Consider the following 17,411-nt stretch of genomic DNA (forward strand, 5'->3'; position numbering starts at 1 on the left):
CCATGCTGCTCCCCAGCTAGTTAATGCCCGTATCTAGAAACTTCATAGTTTGAAACTGCCAAAGGATCATTCGGTTTTTATGTAAGTAGTCTTTGTTTCTGTTTTTACACAAATGTATACATTATGCAGTAGTAAATGTGATTTAGCTGTCACGCTGAGATTTAATTATATACATAAAAGAAAAATATAATATCAGCTACAGCAACAATATCTAGGTACTTTCTTAAGGAAGGTGTTCAGAAGTGACATCCAGATGGTTGCATCCAGATGTCGACCATACTACAAGTTAATTACTCCTCGATCGCCCGTCGGAATGAACATCACTTTGTTTTTACATGTTTTAACTATTGCTTTGCATCTGTTGTGCCAACTGGCCAACATCAACTAGTTAGCTAGTCGGAAAGGGCTGAGCAGGACGATTGACTTAGCCGACTGAATCAAATCCATTCGTCTCCACTTGACTCTTAGCGGCCCGATACAAGCCATGAATTTGAGCACCAGGCATTTCTACATAGGTGGGATGATATGGCTGTGGATCTTTTGTCTGACTTTTAGGGAAGAATATATCTTGATCACATTCTACCCATTTATTTATTCTGTATACAGGCATAGTATTCTAATTGATTAAGCATGAATTACGTCCTCAATCTTTGTAAGCTGCTCTGATTTAATCAACCTGAGTATGTCGCCCACAGCTCTGCCCCTTTAATGACGTGCAGTATGTATATAAAACCGTGAAGACCAGAATGTTTCCTAGGCTTTCCCTAGAAGTTGTAGAATAACTGCACATAACAAAGCATTCATTTCCTATATTAGAGGTCTTATACAGGTCATTATTAACCTGTTATTATAGTAAGTTAGTAAGTTTTTGTGGCCTCATTTAAAGTGTGGGCTATTTATATTTAATAAATAATTCAGTCATTTAACGTGTAATTAAAAAGATTGTCTTATATAATAGTGTTATATGACATTAAAATAAAGATATTTAGAAAATGATAACATATATCTATTAACATATATATTACTGGAAGTTACTTTTTCACCAGAACATGTATTCCAGACGATCTCAGTCTAATCATTGTTAATAGAAACACTGCATAATCTAGTAAAATGCATGACTAGGTATTTGTTCCATACAGTATGTCTTAGATACACAGAGATACAGATTGTGAAGACTTATTAGGCAGGTGTGTTTGTTTGCGTCATTAAGGTATGCAAGAGAGCTGTCAGTGTCTAGTCTTGTTGCTAGACTTTGCATTTGAATTGGTATCCTTTGCGAGTGTATAACAGCATGATGACCAAAGAAGTATCAATGGTATTTAAACTGGCCGTCATGAGGGAGATAATTAAGAATGTATAGATCAGATACACAGCCAAACCATCAGGCAGGCCAAAATAAACTGTTTGACAAAGAAGAAAGAAAGCTCAGGTTAGCTCTGCAATGGCAAATTATCTGGTATTCCAAGGAAGACCTCAACAGTGATGAACAAAGAATACCCAATCATAAAAAGAATACAAACTAGAACTGTCTGACAGATTGGGAACAATCTATAAGGGGTCGGGCGGGGATGTTAGCCACTAACATTCGCAAAATACTTCATCAGACTAACTACACAGGCTGGACTGCAAGCTGCATAAACAGTTCAGAAAAATATTATTGTAGACAGATAAGACAAAGGTTCAGAAAAATTATATTGTAGACAGATAAGACAAATGTTAACATGAATGATAGCAAGAGGAAAGTAAGGGGAAATAAAAACTAACTGGCATACCAACAAATCTGTGAAATAAAGAGGAGGGATGTTATCTTTTGGTCATATATGGCTACCACTGGAACTAGCTCACTTGTCTTCATTGATGATTACTACTGACAGCAGCAGTAAGTTAAATTCTGTAAAGAATCATCATATTTGCACAGATCCTACCAAAGGCTTTAAAACCCATTAGATGGCACTTCACCTTACAGTAGGAAAATGACCCTAAACATACAATGGTTTTTAGGGCCAAAAGTGGAATAGTCTTGCCTGGCCAAGTGTATTAGCCAACATGAATGCAATTGAGGGATTGGCTCTCCCAAAGAGCTTGGTATGAATCACAAGGACTATCATTCCTTTTCTGTGGGTGCAGTACTCTTGGCTTCTGTCAATATAGAGAAAACAGTATATCATCATAACCCCATCATACACAGCACTTTCTGTATCTTAAAAAAAAAATCAAATAGCACTTCAATCTTAAGGCCAATGTTATGTCTGCTCCCAGTAGCAGAAATAAATTCCTCCTTATAACCTTGAGAATACATTATCAAAGTGGAGAGACCTGGTGATCCATAGCATCCAAACATAAAAGAAGTCTTAGTCTCTAAGTTACACACAAGTCTCTAAGTTACACCCAACTTAAGGAAAGAAGTTCAATTCGCAGTTAGGCAAATTGAAACCACAAATGTTCATTGGATTGAAAATGTATCCCTTTTTGAAGTATCCCCCTTTTAAATAAAACATTGAAAAAAGTATGATGTAGACATCAGGTTTATGACATTCTAAATTGAGATGATGACATAATGTTGTACAGGCAAATAAGAGTGTAAGGGTTCCTATGTACTACAAAAAATTATTATCAACTCATTGTCAAAACAAGGAGTGTTGAAAGATGGAAATAATATCTTAATTTTAATAATTTAAGGTGACAATGTCCTAAATATATGCTGTACATAGTTCAGTGGGACTAATGATTTGATAAACTACAATTTATAAATCCTATTGTTCCTTTAAATGTGAATATATATGTAAATTGCAACAAAAAAAAGATTGTTTAGCATTGAACACTACAGACTTTCAGATTGAATAAATGAGATAATTTGAACCACTGTAGTACTGTTCATTGGTGGAAATTGTCTGGTGTCCAGTCCAGTAATGGCTACCTGCAGACTGTCTATTGAGTCTGTTGAGATGTGTGATGGTTGTGGTAAAAATCTATCAGAGACTAGCGCTTTGTAACCACTGCCTCTACACATATTACAAAAAGCAGGTAGTATAGCTTACTGTAAGTAAAATCCTTGGGACAATCCCAGGGCCAACAAAGTAAATTGAATTGGTTGTTCTGACCTTGAGCAAGACCGTTAACCCTAATTGCTCCAGGCCCCTCAGTAGATAATGGCTGATTAACTGGCTATGACCCCACTCTCTTTTATGCATAGGATATGCATAAAAACACGTCTAATTCACACTGTGTAAATGAGAAAAAGGACAATTATAAGCAAAACCTGAATTATTAACAGATTCAGTAAATCAAATTCATGGCCTCTACACGTTGGTCATTTACACTGAACACAATTATAAAAGCAACACTTTGTTTTGGCCCCCATTTATCATGAGCTGAACTCAAAGATCTAAGACTTTCTCTATATACACAAAAGGCCTATTTCTCTCAAATATTGTTCACAAATCTGTGATAGTGACCTCCATTTGCCTCACGCAGTCCAACACAACTCCTTGGCATAGAGTTGATCAGATTGTTGATTGTGGCCTGTGGAATGTTGGTCCACTCCTCTTCAATAGCTGTGCGAAGTTGCTGGATATTGGCAGGACCTGGAACACACTGTTGTATACGACGATCCAGAACATCCAAAACATGCTCAATGGGTGACATGTTTTCAGCTTCCTGGAATTGTGTACAGATCCTTCCAACATGGGGCCGTGCATTATCATGCAACATGAGGTGATGGTCGTGGATGAATGGCCAATTGCATGCTCCCTTAAAACTTGCGACATCTGTGGCATTGTGCTCTGTGATGGAACAGGACATTTTAGAGTGGCCTTTTATTGTGGCCAGCCTAAGGCACACCTATGCAATAATCATGCTGTCTAATCAGCATCTTGATATGCCACACCTGTGCGGTGGATGGATTATCTCGGCAAAGGAGAAGTGCTCACTAACACAGATTTAGACAGATTTGTGAACAATATTTGAGAGAAATAGGCCTTTTGTGTAAGAAAGTCTTAGATATTTGATTTCAGCTCATGATAAATGGAGGCAAAAACAAAAGTGTTGCATTTATAATTTTTTTCAGTGTATATTAAAATTGTTTAGACAGAAATCTGCTTGGCTTGGATTGGGTTTGAAGCCTTGGAGCTTATTTAGACTACATCAATTGTTGTGAAAACTATTTAATTTAAATAACAGTTGCATAATGTGGAAATACAATTTTCTATTCTATTATTACTGCCCTGAGTTACACCATGAGGCACACCATGCGTGCACAGCATTTTGGCCAGAACCTTGACCTGGAAGCAGTATAAACTCTCTGACTATTTCTTTTTACCTTTTAACTAACATTGTCTGCATACACAGTTTAAGCTGGATTCAACAGTTGGTGTTTGGGATGTGGGCGTGAAGTGTAGTGATATAACATGTATTACCATCAGCTGGTTAGCTTGGTAGATATGTTTAAACAACCACCTGCTTGTTCATACAAATAATTCCTAGTTTAACTCCTAGTTGTATAATGGTTACACAATTACACTCTCTGGAAAAAAGTCATTGGGAAACTTTTTGGTACATATTTGTACATATTGTGGCTTAACAATCCCCTTTGTCATAGTAGTATTAGTAGGTATTTTCACTAGACATTGTCTACTTATCTATCTCTGACTTGGCTGTATGACCAGGAGAATACATTGGTAGCCATTACAGGTTTCGGGTGTATCAATTGATGCCAAACCATAGGAACAGAAAGGTGCTGCAGCTTTCAAAGCCCCGCATCCCCAAGCAGATCCAGGACAGACCAACAAAATTAGCTGTCATATACTTTCATATCCATTACATAATTTGGGAGATGGAAAATAAAAATTCAATCTCCTCTTACATCAACCTTTTGATAACAGGATGTGTGACACAAAGAGGCCCTTTCACACTTTGAGAGAGTTAAATGAGATAGAAATGTTCTATTTAGCATAATCATTTCCACAGCATTTACATTTACATTGGCATGTACTGCCAACTAAGCCAAGTGAGGGTTGAAGACTGGAATCGAGGGACATGTGCATGCAGCAGCTTGTCCAGAAACCTTTCGGTTTCTACTGTCCTGATGTATTTTCATAGGTGACATTAGGTAGCTTGAATGAATATATTTGGCAAATAATAACAGCAGGCTAATTGCCATTTCCTCTGCCACCTTAATCACGTTTGCTAATTAGGCAATGTTCAATTAATTGGCACAAAATTAATCCATTATTGTTTCTTAATCAAACCGCCTCAGTCAAACTTTTACATTTCTCTCTATAGAAAAGGATTTCAATTTGAACAAGACAATTACAATGAGGACCTTATTACACTCTCCAAGAACTACAGACATGGCAGATACGGACAAGATTAAATCCAATGTGAATATAATTAGATTAGAGTTGTCTAGAAATTGTTGCGCATCCCTGTACCAAACTCAACACTCTGCAGAGTTTTTATGGTCATGTTCGATCTGTGAATTACTAGCCTAATCAGTGACAATCAAGCCCATGGCCAGAACGTGTTGCATTAAATTGCATAATGATATGTTACAGCAACAAATTGGACCCCAAGTTAAATCAATCCAAAAAATAAATCCCACTCAATGTAGGCTCCCTAATGATGGAATCAGGTACCTCTTGAAGCTAGGACACCAGAGTCCCTACCTATTTTCAGAAAACTTGAAAATACTTTATAATATATCTCAACAGTTTGAACCTTCCCCACCATTGTGTTTTGGAACTAATAATTTCCTTCTTTGTAGCACAGAATTTCCTGATTCTTTATTGAGTTAAGTCTACTTACTAGCAGGTTGTAGTTATTCCACCTAGCTATCTTAAGATGAATGGACTGTTAGGTAACAGTGTCTGATGAATACTATGTACATTCAATTTGTGTATTTTTGTAAATGTGTAATATATGTACTTGTGTATTTTTCTCTATATATTTTTTTTATTACTTTACTTTTTGGTTTTACACTACTATGTCATATATGTGACCATTACTATATTAATTGACCCACACAATATCTCACTGGCTGTATGATGTCATTTGCTATTGAAGTTCGGCATTTACAAAATAGGGGAATGCCTTATTCATAGTGGTCTGTGTGAATGGGCCATTGTAGGATGTGACCGGGTTAGTGTGAATGGGCCATTGTAGGATGTGACCGGGTTAGTGTGAATGGGCCTTTGTAGGATGTGACCGGGTTAGTGTGAATGGGCCACTGTAGGATGTGACTGGGTCTGTGTGAATGGGCCTCTGTAGGATGTAACTGGGTCTGTGTGAATGGGCCTCTGTAGGATATGACTGGGTCAATGTGAATGGGCCTCTGTAGGATATGACTGGTTCAGTGTGAAGGGGCCTCAGTAGAATGTGAATGGGCCTCTGTAGGATGTGACTGGGTCAATGTGAATGGGCCTCTGTAGGATGTGACTGGTTCAGTGTGAATGGGCCTCAGTAGAATGTGACTGGGTCTCTGTGATGTGACTGGGTCAAAGTGAATGGGCCTATGTAGGATGTGGACTGGGTCTGTGTGAATGGACCTCTGTAGAATGTGACTGGGTCTGTGTGAGGATGTGAGTAGGTCACAGAGGGCATAACAAGCAGACATCCTTTATGCATTATCAACTGATGGCTCTCAATCCCAACCCAGATGGTATTTTACTCCTGGCATGAATATAATCTGCGGCAGGGCACAATGCAGTGATTTCCAATCTCATCTAAGGTTAATCTAATAGACTCAAACTCAGGGAACAACCTTCATCTGAAAGTATATATTTTTTTCTCTGCTTCATTTACTCTCACTTCTAGATTTAGCTTTTGTACGAGATGCATTTTAACGTTTTGTGTCATGCTGATTTTGTAGTGCCCTGTGGATTCTGCAAGATATTTGTTTTTGCTGCATGTATTTTTTTCTGTTACAAAGACAAAACGAAGGTCATTTATTGAAAGATGGATGCCGCTGAAATGTCTCCTCTAAAGAAGAACATGGTTTACTTTTCATCGTTCAAGTGCGGATACTTTGAAATCTTGAATGAGGTAGTAAGTGACCTAATTTTGGCAAGGTCAACACTGGAGGACTACACACAGGCACTTATAACAAGACCCATGCAGATGTTCTAAAAACAGAACATAAGAAACCCTTTACAAAGGAAACCAGGAGGAAAGGAAACTTTGCCTTGAGAAGAAATCATCATGACATGTTGCACATCCCTCACAGTGAGCACACTTGTGTCCCTGAGCTAGGGGAATTCATTAATGTGCCTGCCAGTAAACGGTTATCTTGTCCGTGCTGGGGACTGGGAGGGGGGGGGAGTGTTTGGCAGGCACCCCACTCCCAGGCCTGGACACTTGGCAGCCTCCTAGACTCAGGGAGAGCCCTTCTTTTGGTGCTATGTGGGTCCCTTTGACTGTGGAATGATGCCCGGTGCCCACTCTTGTCACCAGTCACGCTGCTACTTTGCAAGGTCACGCCTGTTATTCCCTGATAAACAAAGATGAGAAGAGGACAGGGAGGAAACAAACTCCTAGTTGACTGTCAGCAGCCAGGCCAGACTGGACACATTTATCAGCAACGAAAACAGAAATAGGCTCTCCCTGCTGATAAAGGCATACCAACACACAGTTGGAAAAAGATGTCCTACACAACACAACAACCCCCAGAATTCCAAACTAAGCGCGTCTCTGCTCAGTCTGTCAAAGTGTTTAATGATGTAACAACTAATTATAAACGGGCCAGAGGCTGGCAGGTTAGACAGGTTCACTGAGTCTAGGCCAATACAGTACTAATTACAGTAGGTGGACATGATCTCTGATCCCTCCATTGATGCGTGTCAAACAATGTGAGGCCAGCAAAAAGGTGGAGAATGTGCTAGTGGAGACCAGGCCCCTGGGGAGATGCATGACCTTCAGACGGCTCTAATAATGTCAGGCCCTGCACTGAGCCAGGAGAAACCTGGAGCAACCATGGCATGCTGGTCGGCTGAAGGGTGTTACAGTGACAAGCTGTAATGTATCGGTCTGCCATTTGGTTATCACATCGGGCCTGTCGCTCCATTGTAATAGATTGAGGTGTGAGAGAGGGATGGAGTGGGGGAGTCAGGAGGGATGGAGAGGAGGGAAGAACCGAGCAAGGAATAAAAGGATATGAGGGTAGTTGTGTCCACATGTTCTTGTTACCCAGACTCATCATGACCACATTCCAATAAGTCCCAAGGTTCCATTCTATACATCACTATCCACATTCATGGGGTGAAGAGTCTTAGTTTAATGGGAAAGGAGTTACTTTACCTCCTACAGAGTCCCTAAATTCTACACAAACATTGCATATCAGTTTGGAGTTCATTCATCCTCAATCAAATCCAGACAATGTCTCATACAATACCTGAAGAACAAGCTACATAAGTCCTTCCCTGACACCTCTCACGTGTGACAAATTATCTGTGAAGAGCACTTCACTTTGTCCTACTGTACTTCTTAGCCTGCACAGCTCACAGTTATGCTTTGGAATCCTCACAGATGTTCTGGAGGTTCAGGCCTCATTCAGAGTTTTAGAGGCTGGTTTAACAGCAATACTATCTTATGGCTTTATTTTTGGGCAAATAATGTAATTCTGATTCGTAGGGTGCTTTCCTTTCCTGTTTTCTTAATTTGTTTGTTTTTGTCATTATTTTCTGTTTCCTTTTTATAATTTTTTTTTCCTTTTTTGTATTTTTTAAATCAAAAATAGCGCACATCAAATCTTTATTCAAGTGTAAAAAAAGAATATATATATATTTATTTGAAACAGAAAACCTGACATTTACAATAACATTAACATAGATTAAAATCTATTTAAAACAGTAAAACAAAAATAAAGATGTTCAACCAGAACATCTTGATGGCTGAAATGAATTACAGCTAGTGCATACAGTATATATACAGTATATATGCGTGTGGGTGATCAAATTAAAGTCATAGGTTCATACAAAGTGAAGAACACTTTATATTATGCTCTTCCAGTCTACCCTGTGTCTCATTTTCAATCCATATACCTGGCTAGGACAGCATGGATAAAAGCCTGTCGATGTGATTCTATGGAGGGGGAAAATGGGACACATACCTTTGGCTGCTCACCACAATGGGCACCCTCCAGCCTCTGATCTGGCTGAGTTCCGTGTCAGACACCTCGATCTGGAGGGGCAACCGTGGGATCCACACGTTCATCTCCAGCTGGGCACTCAGGTAGCTGTAGGTGAAGTTCACCATCATCCTCAGCTTGCCCTTCATCTCCTTCCCATTCACAAACACATAGTCACACCTGTCTGACACCTGCACAGGAATATGAAAAGAGGAAAGACTAATGTGTTAGTAACCCCTCAAGTAATCCCCAACCAAAGATGAACCAGCTGAATCCAACTAAACAGATGGTGAATGACACAAGAAGGCAGTACAGTAGGTCAACAACACACATTTTCCAAACTGGACGGTGGTCGTTTTTTCTCATGACCCTGACAGAATAAGATACAGACAAGATACAGTGCTGTGTGTCTCTGATGTATTATTTCTAACGTTTGTCCTTTGAGAAATAAGATGAAAGCTTGTCTGGCAGTGCTCGCCCAGCTACATAAGAAGAGAGGAGGAGAGAAGTGTTGCATATTTGAATGTGTTAAGGGTTGCAACGCAGGCCACTAGATTACCAATGCATAAGACCAGGGACGAAACGTAGCACCAACAGCTTGCCGCTAAGAAGAGCAATGCAGCTCTCCCCTAATAACATCTCAAAACCCCCCCAAAAAATTGGCCTTTTCAGAGTAAATCATTGGGACAATTTCATGCCATTGAAAGAGGCAGGGATTAACAGCTCCTTGTTGTTTTAACTGAATGACTCACCCCTTCACTAATAACTACGCTTTGATCCACACCCAACATCGCACTCTCTCAAAGCTCCATGATGTCACCATGCTAGTACCACACATACAGCATATACACAAAGGCTCTTCAGAGGGGTAGCCGTTGGCTACTGGAGTGCATCAAACACACACACACGTTTTAAATAAATTTTTTTGGAGCCCAAAAATTACACGTGTACTGATAAACATGGCCCACATAACATAAGGGGCTGATATTTCACCAGATTGGAAGTATTATGTCCACAGTCACTTTCCGTCCTAACTGGCTTACACAAGGCCTGCTCTGTGTAATCATCTAATAAGCAGCTCCTCTCTCTGGCCTCGCTCCACAACCATCCGGACAAGAGAATGTGAATCTGTGCTGTTGGTTAGGAACCTGTCCCAGTTCAGTAGCTGCATGTTGATAATTCCAAAAAACCAATCCCTGAGCAAGGTATCTGTCAGGCTGTTAACCAACTTCTAATGCAACTTCACTAAAAAGCGAGTGCATATTTTTTAAGGGACATTTGTTTTCCTGTGAATATATTAAAATATGAATGTACAAAAAACATTTTATTACATTTTAATAAATTATTCTGCTGTAATGTGTTTCCATATCAATTCGTAAATAAAAATGAATAATTCAGCAACACCACTCAGCACACCTTTAAATCAACAGACAAGCTTGTGAGCATAGTACAGCAAAACAAAGACAATTCTCTTGTTACAGAGATCCTATCGAGTCTAAAGAAATTAATTTGTATTTAGGATTCAAACCTGCTATCAGGTCATAATGTTACATTTTGTCTTCAAAAAACAGCTATGGTCGACTCAAATGGTTTAGTAATTACAGACCTTTGCGTGTCTGGAACACTGCACACATTTCACGTGCTTCATTAACAACACATAATGACTAATCTCATTCCCAAACACTTTCGCCCAAATTCTTTCATACTTAGCATTCCATAGCCTATAAGACTACTGCCAGAAATCGGTGGCTAAAATGCCATTGGCTTAGTCAACAAATTTGAACAACCAGTCTCCTTCTACACCAACCTCCGAATGTGTTCTTTATGCCATTGTTTATATTCCCTCAGTTCAAATGTTAGATTTCCTTTTACAAAAAAAATTTGAAATATGTTTTTGAAGCAGTTCTTTCATGGGCGCACAGACTGCACACAGTAAGAGCAATGCATATTTGAATTGAATTTTAAGAAAGCTTGACTTCTATTCATGGATGTACTTCTGTCACTTGGTGGTGGCATTGCCATGATGGTCAAAATCTGAATGGGTCTCATTACTTTAAACAGGGTAATTATTGTTTTTTTCTGAATTTCTCTAGGGGCTTGGAAAAAACATTGCTAAGTTCAGCAACATTATTTAGACAAATGAGTGCTGTCAGTTGCTAGCAAAGTTTGTCAAAAATTGCGAGGGATGCTAACGTTAGCTAGCTCATTCATTGCACACAAAATGAAACACTCAAAGGGTTTAGTTACTTGCAATAGCCTGGGAATGAGATTAGGTGGGGATTAACAGTAAATGCTTAATATGAATGCCATATAGACTAAATTTGACAGATACAGAAAAAAACAGGAAGTCTCTACAACAAACTATAATGGGATTGATTACATTGCGCCTATATGTGGAACAGATTCTATGCTAATGCAACTCACACACACACACACACACACACACACAAACACTCAAATAAAAGCATATTAAAAAGTATGTATGTATTCTATGATGAAAGCAGATACTGTGAGCAAGCAGTTTACCACTTCAATGAGAATGAGATGAAATCATGAAATACATTTTTCAAGTTGTTTAGTTTCTGTCAGATCTGACAGTGAATAAGCATTCAGCATTCGCAGAACAGATACAGTAGAGTACCTTTAAGGAAAAGGGCTTCTATAACAGATACCTAGCCAGCTCTTCCTGATAGCCAGCCAGCTCTTCCTGAGGCAGTTTAAAGGGATATATTATTTGTTTTCCATGTTTGAGATAATTTTACACTTTTAGTGTTGTGGCATCTCACAGCAAAACTCTACAGCCCTGTCAAGCAAAAAGTATGTATAATTTGAACTATACTTCCTGAATTGTCCTTGGATTTAACAGTTTTAGGTAAAGCCTATACAGTTTGAGATGTACATTTGATAAATCTTATGATTTTGAAATAAGGATAACATTTAAACTTTAATTTCTACATAAAAGACTGAAGTTGATTGTTGACTAAAGATTCTAAAATCTTTGCAAAGTATGGAAGTCTTCAAATGGGTTTGTAGTCTAGAATATAACTATCCCCTCCTTCATGCAGTGGTATGACTAGAGCAGCCAACTATATTTTGGGAATCATCCCTGAGATTAACGTTAAATTAAAGAAGTGTGTTACTATACAGCAGAATGGATGGTTCCAGATTATCAGCCCCTACATAATTATTTTCATCAATAGCAAGCAAGGCAGCAATAACTTCAGATGTTTTAACTTCCTGTAAGAAAAACCCTGATAAACAGTTCCCAAATACCTTAAAATTAACTAATAAGATATCTAGCAGTTTGGATCCTGGTTAAGCTTAGAATTTCTTTCAAATGTATAGCCAGCTGATATTAAATGTTGATTGAATAAATGAATGTTGTCAACCTTGTCAGTAATTGGCCCAGTATCTAAAAAAAATGTGGGGTAGAGAAACAGACCGAGCATCCTTCAATGATTCTACAGTTTCCAGAATATAGTAGGATTCCCACCATATGCAGATTGTGTTAACATAGGAATTTGATTTGGCTTTTCTTACTAGTTTCACACATAGATTTCTCAATTGCCAGAACGACTGCTAGTTTGGCGTAGGTCTGTGTATCAAAGCAGCATCTCTATTATGTATGACCTCCGAGAGCTCTGCAGTGAACCAAGGACTAGACCTATTTTAAATGTACAATCGTTTTAAAGGAGCATAATTATCTACAGTGATATTGAAGACATTTAAAAAAGGTCATTTACAAAGATCTGCTCACTAAAATGTTTAAAATTCCACTTAGCAATAAAACAGAATTAGCATCTACAGTAGGCATTCACACATCAGTCATTCAGTGATCATTAATATCCAAAGAGAGTATCCCACTAGCAACAGAGTATGAGTAAATATAAGATTGATCACAGTAGAATTTGTAGTCCTTAGAATTTGGACAGGTGGGCTTGTTATTAACATGGCCAAATTGAGACTAAAAAGTCTGAATTCTGTGTTTTCAATGCAAGGTAAATATTTAAGGTTATCAACACAAAATAGTTTGAAAAGAAGCAATCAGTAGTTTTTTTTGTGTAAATGAAATCACCCCCCATTTGCCCTGCCCATCAGCAGTTAATATAAGCCAACTCATACTGAGACTTTGAAACAACAGGAGAGTCAGTGTTTGGATTATCCCTTATTGGAAAAAGGGACCAAGTAGAAATAGCAATTTTATTTCTCCAATTATCACCAAATGAGCGATACTATGATTCTGTGATTTATTTTTCCCTTTCCTCACAAGGGAAGGCCTATATCCAATAACCTAAGGGTTCACCACTTTTATAATGATGTGCAATACACAACTAATTAAGGCAATGAAGACAATTACAATGTATTTGTTCTATTGCAAAGACTGCCCATTTTTCTACTATATTGCTAGAAGTTTTTAATGAAGTTCTTGAATATTCGTCACAGCAGTGCAGACCAATTCTGCTCTGTCAGAGCTTAAGGTGTGAGTCTGTGCATGGACTTATAAAGATGTCAGAGGAGCATCACTTCTTATCAGGCTACATTGTTCTCTTCCTCCTCTCTCTCCTACTCTCTCTCTCTCTCTCCTTCTCTCTGACTCGCTCTCTTTCAAAGCCATGTCCTCAGAGTTGGAACTTTACAAATTCTCCATTGCCCGCCATGGTTGTGACATCACTGATAAACAAAATGGCATTCAGCAACATGCATACTTCAATTGCCACTTGATGTCCAGCCTTCACCATTTATAATCCCAGCTCTGTAGGCAATCTTGCTGTTCAGTGGGTCACAATGTGACACCGCTTAATTCATGGCAGAGCTGCGACCGAAAATGTAATCACAAATGGATATTATATTAAGACTACATCTGTTAGAAGTGAATGTAGAGAAAAGCAATAGGATCTGACAGCATATATGAGTGCTGGGATTGATTAACATACAACACTACGGCTCCTGACAGCCAAATGAATACCTGCTGGGGCTCCAGTAATCTACTCACAATAATCTGAGCAGAAACAATTATGGAAGCCATGGGAGATGAAGTCGAGCCATCCTAACACATTACACTGACGCTCTAACAGTGGCCCCAAGTGGCACATTATCGGCCAGCTTAACTCACAATCAATACTTTAATGTACAGACTCACCGTTCTCCTCCTCGGGAGGCCGACTGGAGAAACCTGGTATTGTAGAGAGGACTGGAAAGGAAGCGACTACGTCACTGTGAGTTACATAGTCTCTGTCACACTCATCCCTCAAGGTATCATAAACGTCCAGGAGGATCCAGTGGCCCATTAATCAGACGCATCAGGCAGCTAACGGGAGAATACCTACAGAAGACATTAAGGCTGTCTGGGGATCGAGCCCAGGAAATTAACGACTTGCCTACAATCAGTGGCAGATATGAGGGATGGGATTGGAGAGCATGAAGGTGGGCATGCCTAGGTGTTGAATATAGAGTAATTCCTGACAGAACCAATTAGGCGGTACACGTCAGACATGCCACTCACATCGGCAGATCGCCTGGGGGTGGAGCCTTTAATCTTGGTTGGAAGAACCCATCTACATGGCAATAAACAGACCAGGAATCCACATGAATCAAATCCCACTGTCCCAACACAAGTTTGACTTCCATTAATTAGGCTTCATTGAGAGAGGCAGGTGAAATGGCAAATTGAATAAACTCTTGTGACTCCTGTGTCCCACATTTATACTGAATGAGCTTGCTGAGCTATGTTTTCTTGCTCTCCGCCTCATTTAGGAGATTTGTGTGAAGGCCAGGTCTAGTTGAGCGGATAAAGTGATTGAACGTGAGCTATAATTCTTTTTCACTATTGTCTTCATTGAGCGATGTCAGCAGCAGGTTGAGAGAGGCCAGGGACACAGAACATTAATGATGAACCTTAATGCTTTCAGTATGTTGTGTCAATAGTTTGAACAGAGCAGAACGCCTGGGAATTCCTCTTTCTTCCAGGAAATCCCGGCTTAACCTATAAGCTAAATGGTCTAATAACGTTGGTGAACCCACACACATCACATAAAAAGTAACAGCAAACTGATCTAGGAACAGGGGGTGAGTATGGGTCTCTCACATAAAGTTCACTCTACAGGGCCCAGTAAATTTGTCTGTATGGTTTGCCATCAGTCCTTTAAAAGCCCTGTCAAAATCACGCACTCAATTATACAAAATATTCATTTGAATAACAATGGCACAACCTAATTTCTGCTTGTATCTGTCATCTCAGATTTGTTTAAGTAACATTCTCTAGTGGGGGTTAACGGAAAATCCTGCCAGATGCTGTATCTTTTTAAAAGCATGCAGTGTCATTATAAAGCTATAGAGAGAATAAATCAACAGTGTTTCATTATTCAGGTGATGTGTCACTCTGTGTTTACTTAACAGTACTTTAATTCCCCAGACCCAAATTACATGAATTAGTCATGTTTACACTCAAGATCCACAACGAGGATTAGATATGAGCTGATACAATCTAGCTCTTCTTCACCCATTCACTTCATGCAAAGAATAAACATTTATTTATACTCAGAGCACAGACATCCTCTTCATCTAAGGTTGTTCCCTTTTCGTTGAAACTCATTTTGGTGTGGAGGGACTCTCTGTGTCTCTAGCCAAGAACTCAATACTAATGTGATAGTGTAGGCTAAAGAAAAATTAAAAACACTACATGAAAATCAGATTATTTATGGAAAGAAATATAAGCAAGCCAAAGTTCGTTCCTCAGTGTAACATAAAATGTTAAGTTAACGCTATAGCACCATATACTTAAAAGATTATTTCCTGGATTTCTCAATGACAAATATGCCTGTAATTAGGATAGTCACGATTTTTGTCTCCCTGGCTGAATTCATCTTCATCATCACGACATGTTCAAGGAGAGGGAAAAATCCATCAACTAGCGTAGGCTTCGGCAAATAATGGATGTCTGTGGATATCTCAGCCAGTTAGAATGGAAAGTGACTGTGGACATAATGAAGGCTCTGCCTCTTTACTCCAGTTGATGGTTTGGAGAGGTAATCATCATATGGACAGCTAACCAGTCATGGTCTGGAGGATGATTTCTCAGAGAGCGGCAGTGAGGCATTGAGGTGGTGGCTCTGCTTGAACCCTGCTGAACTGTTTGTTCTGGGTCTGATGTTTAAGATGTTTGTTCTGTGCCCTTAGGTTTGAGATGAAAAGGAATCTGTCATTGATGTTTTCATATCAAAAACTTTCATTCTCTCAATGTTTGTTTTTATGGTTTGGGGGCTAAAATATGAAAATAGGTCTATAAAAAGGTAAACTTCTATTTGTACTGGTTTTCCTTATTGACTTACACAAGCTTGAATGTACATTTACGAAGAAAATAAAAATAGGTCATTTAAAATTAGATTAGATTCAACTTTATTGTCACTGAACAAATACAGTACAACGAAATGTGAGCATTTAAATATGAATATATAAAATATTTGAAAATGCACTCACCTAAAGGATTATTAGGAACACCTGTTCAATTTCTCATTAATGCAATTACCTAATCAACCAATCACATGGCAGTTGCTTCAATGCATTTAGGGGTGTGGTCCTGGTCAAGACAATCTCCTGAACTCCAAACTGAATGTCAGAATGGGAAAGAAAGGTGATTTAAGCAATTTTGAGCGTGGCATGGTTGTTGGTGCCAGGCGGGCTGGTCTGAGTATTTCATCTGCTCAGTTACTGGGATTTTCACGCACAACCATTTCTAGGGTTTACAAAGAATGGTGTGAAAAGGGAAAAACATTCAGTATGCGGCAGTTCTGTGGGCGAACATGCCTTGTTGATGCTAGAGGTCAGAGGAGAATGGGCCGACTGATTCAAGCTGATAGAAGAGCAACTTTGACTGAAAGAACCACTCGTTACAACCGAGGTATGCAGCAAAGCATTTGTGAAGCCACAACACGCACAACCTTGAGGCGGATGGGCTACAACAGCAGAAGACCCTACCGGGTACCACTCATCTCCACTACAAATAGGAAAAAGAGGCTACAATTTGCACGAGCTCACCAAAATTGGACAGTTGTAGACTGGAAGAATGTTGCCTGGTCTGATGAGTCTCGATTTCTGTTGAGACATTCAGATGGTAGAGTCAGAATTTGGCGTAAACAGAATGAGAACATGGATCCATCATGCCTTGTTACCACTGTGCAGGCTGGTGGTGGTGGTATAGTGGTGTGGGGGATGTTTTCTTGGCACACTTTAGGCCCCTTAGTGCCAATTGGGCATCATTTAAATGCAACGGCCTACCTGAGCATTGTTTCTGACC

General features: G+C 39.2%; 1 protein-coding gene across 3 annotated transcripts in view; it reads right to left on the minus strand.

The window, feature by feature from the left end:
• si:dkeyp-14d3.1 (transmembrane protein 132C) overlaps positions 1-17,411 on the minus strand; it is a 170,423-nt gene that overhangs the window by 8,808 nt on the left and 144,204 nt on the right. For all 3 annotated transcript variants that reach the window (XM_020052672.2, XM_010895713.3, XM_020052674.2), the window contains one exon: positions 9,101-9,309. In XM_020052672.2, coding sequence (XP_019908231.1) covers positions 9,101-9,309 — 209 coding nt within the window. The remainder of the gene's footprint in view (positions 1-9,100; positions 9,310-17,411) is intronic.

Source organism: Esox lucius, chromosome 13 (genome assembly GCF_011004845.1).
Source record: "Esox lucius isolate fEsoLuc1 chromosome 13, fEsoLuc1.pri, whole genome shotgun sequence".
Classification (NCBI taxonomy): Eukaryota; Metazoa; Chordata; class Actinopteri; order Esociformes; family Esocidae; genus Esox; species Esox lucius.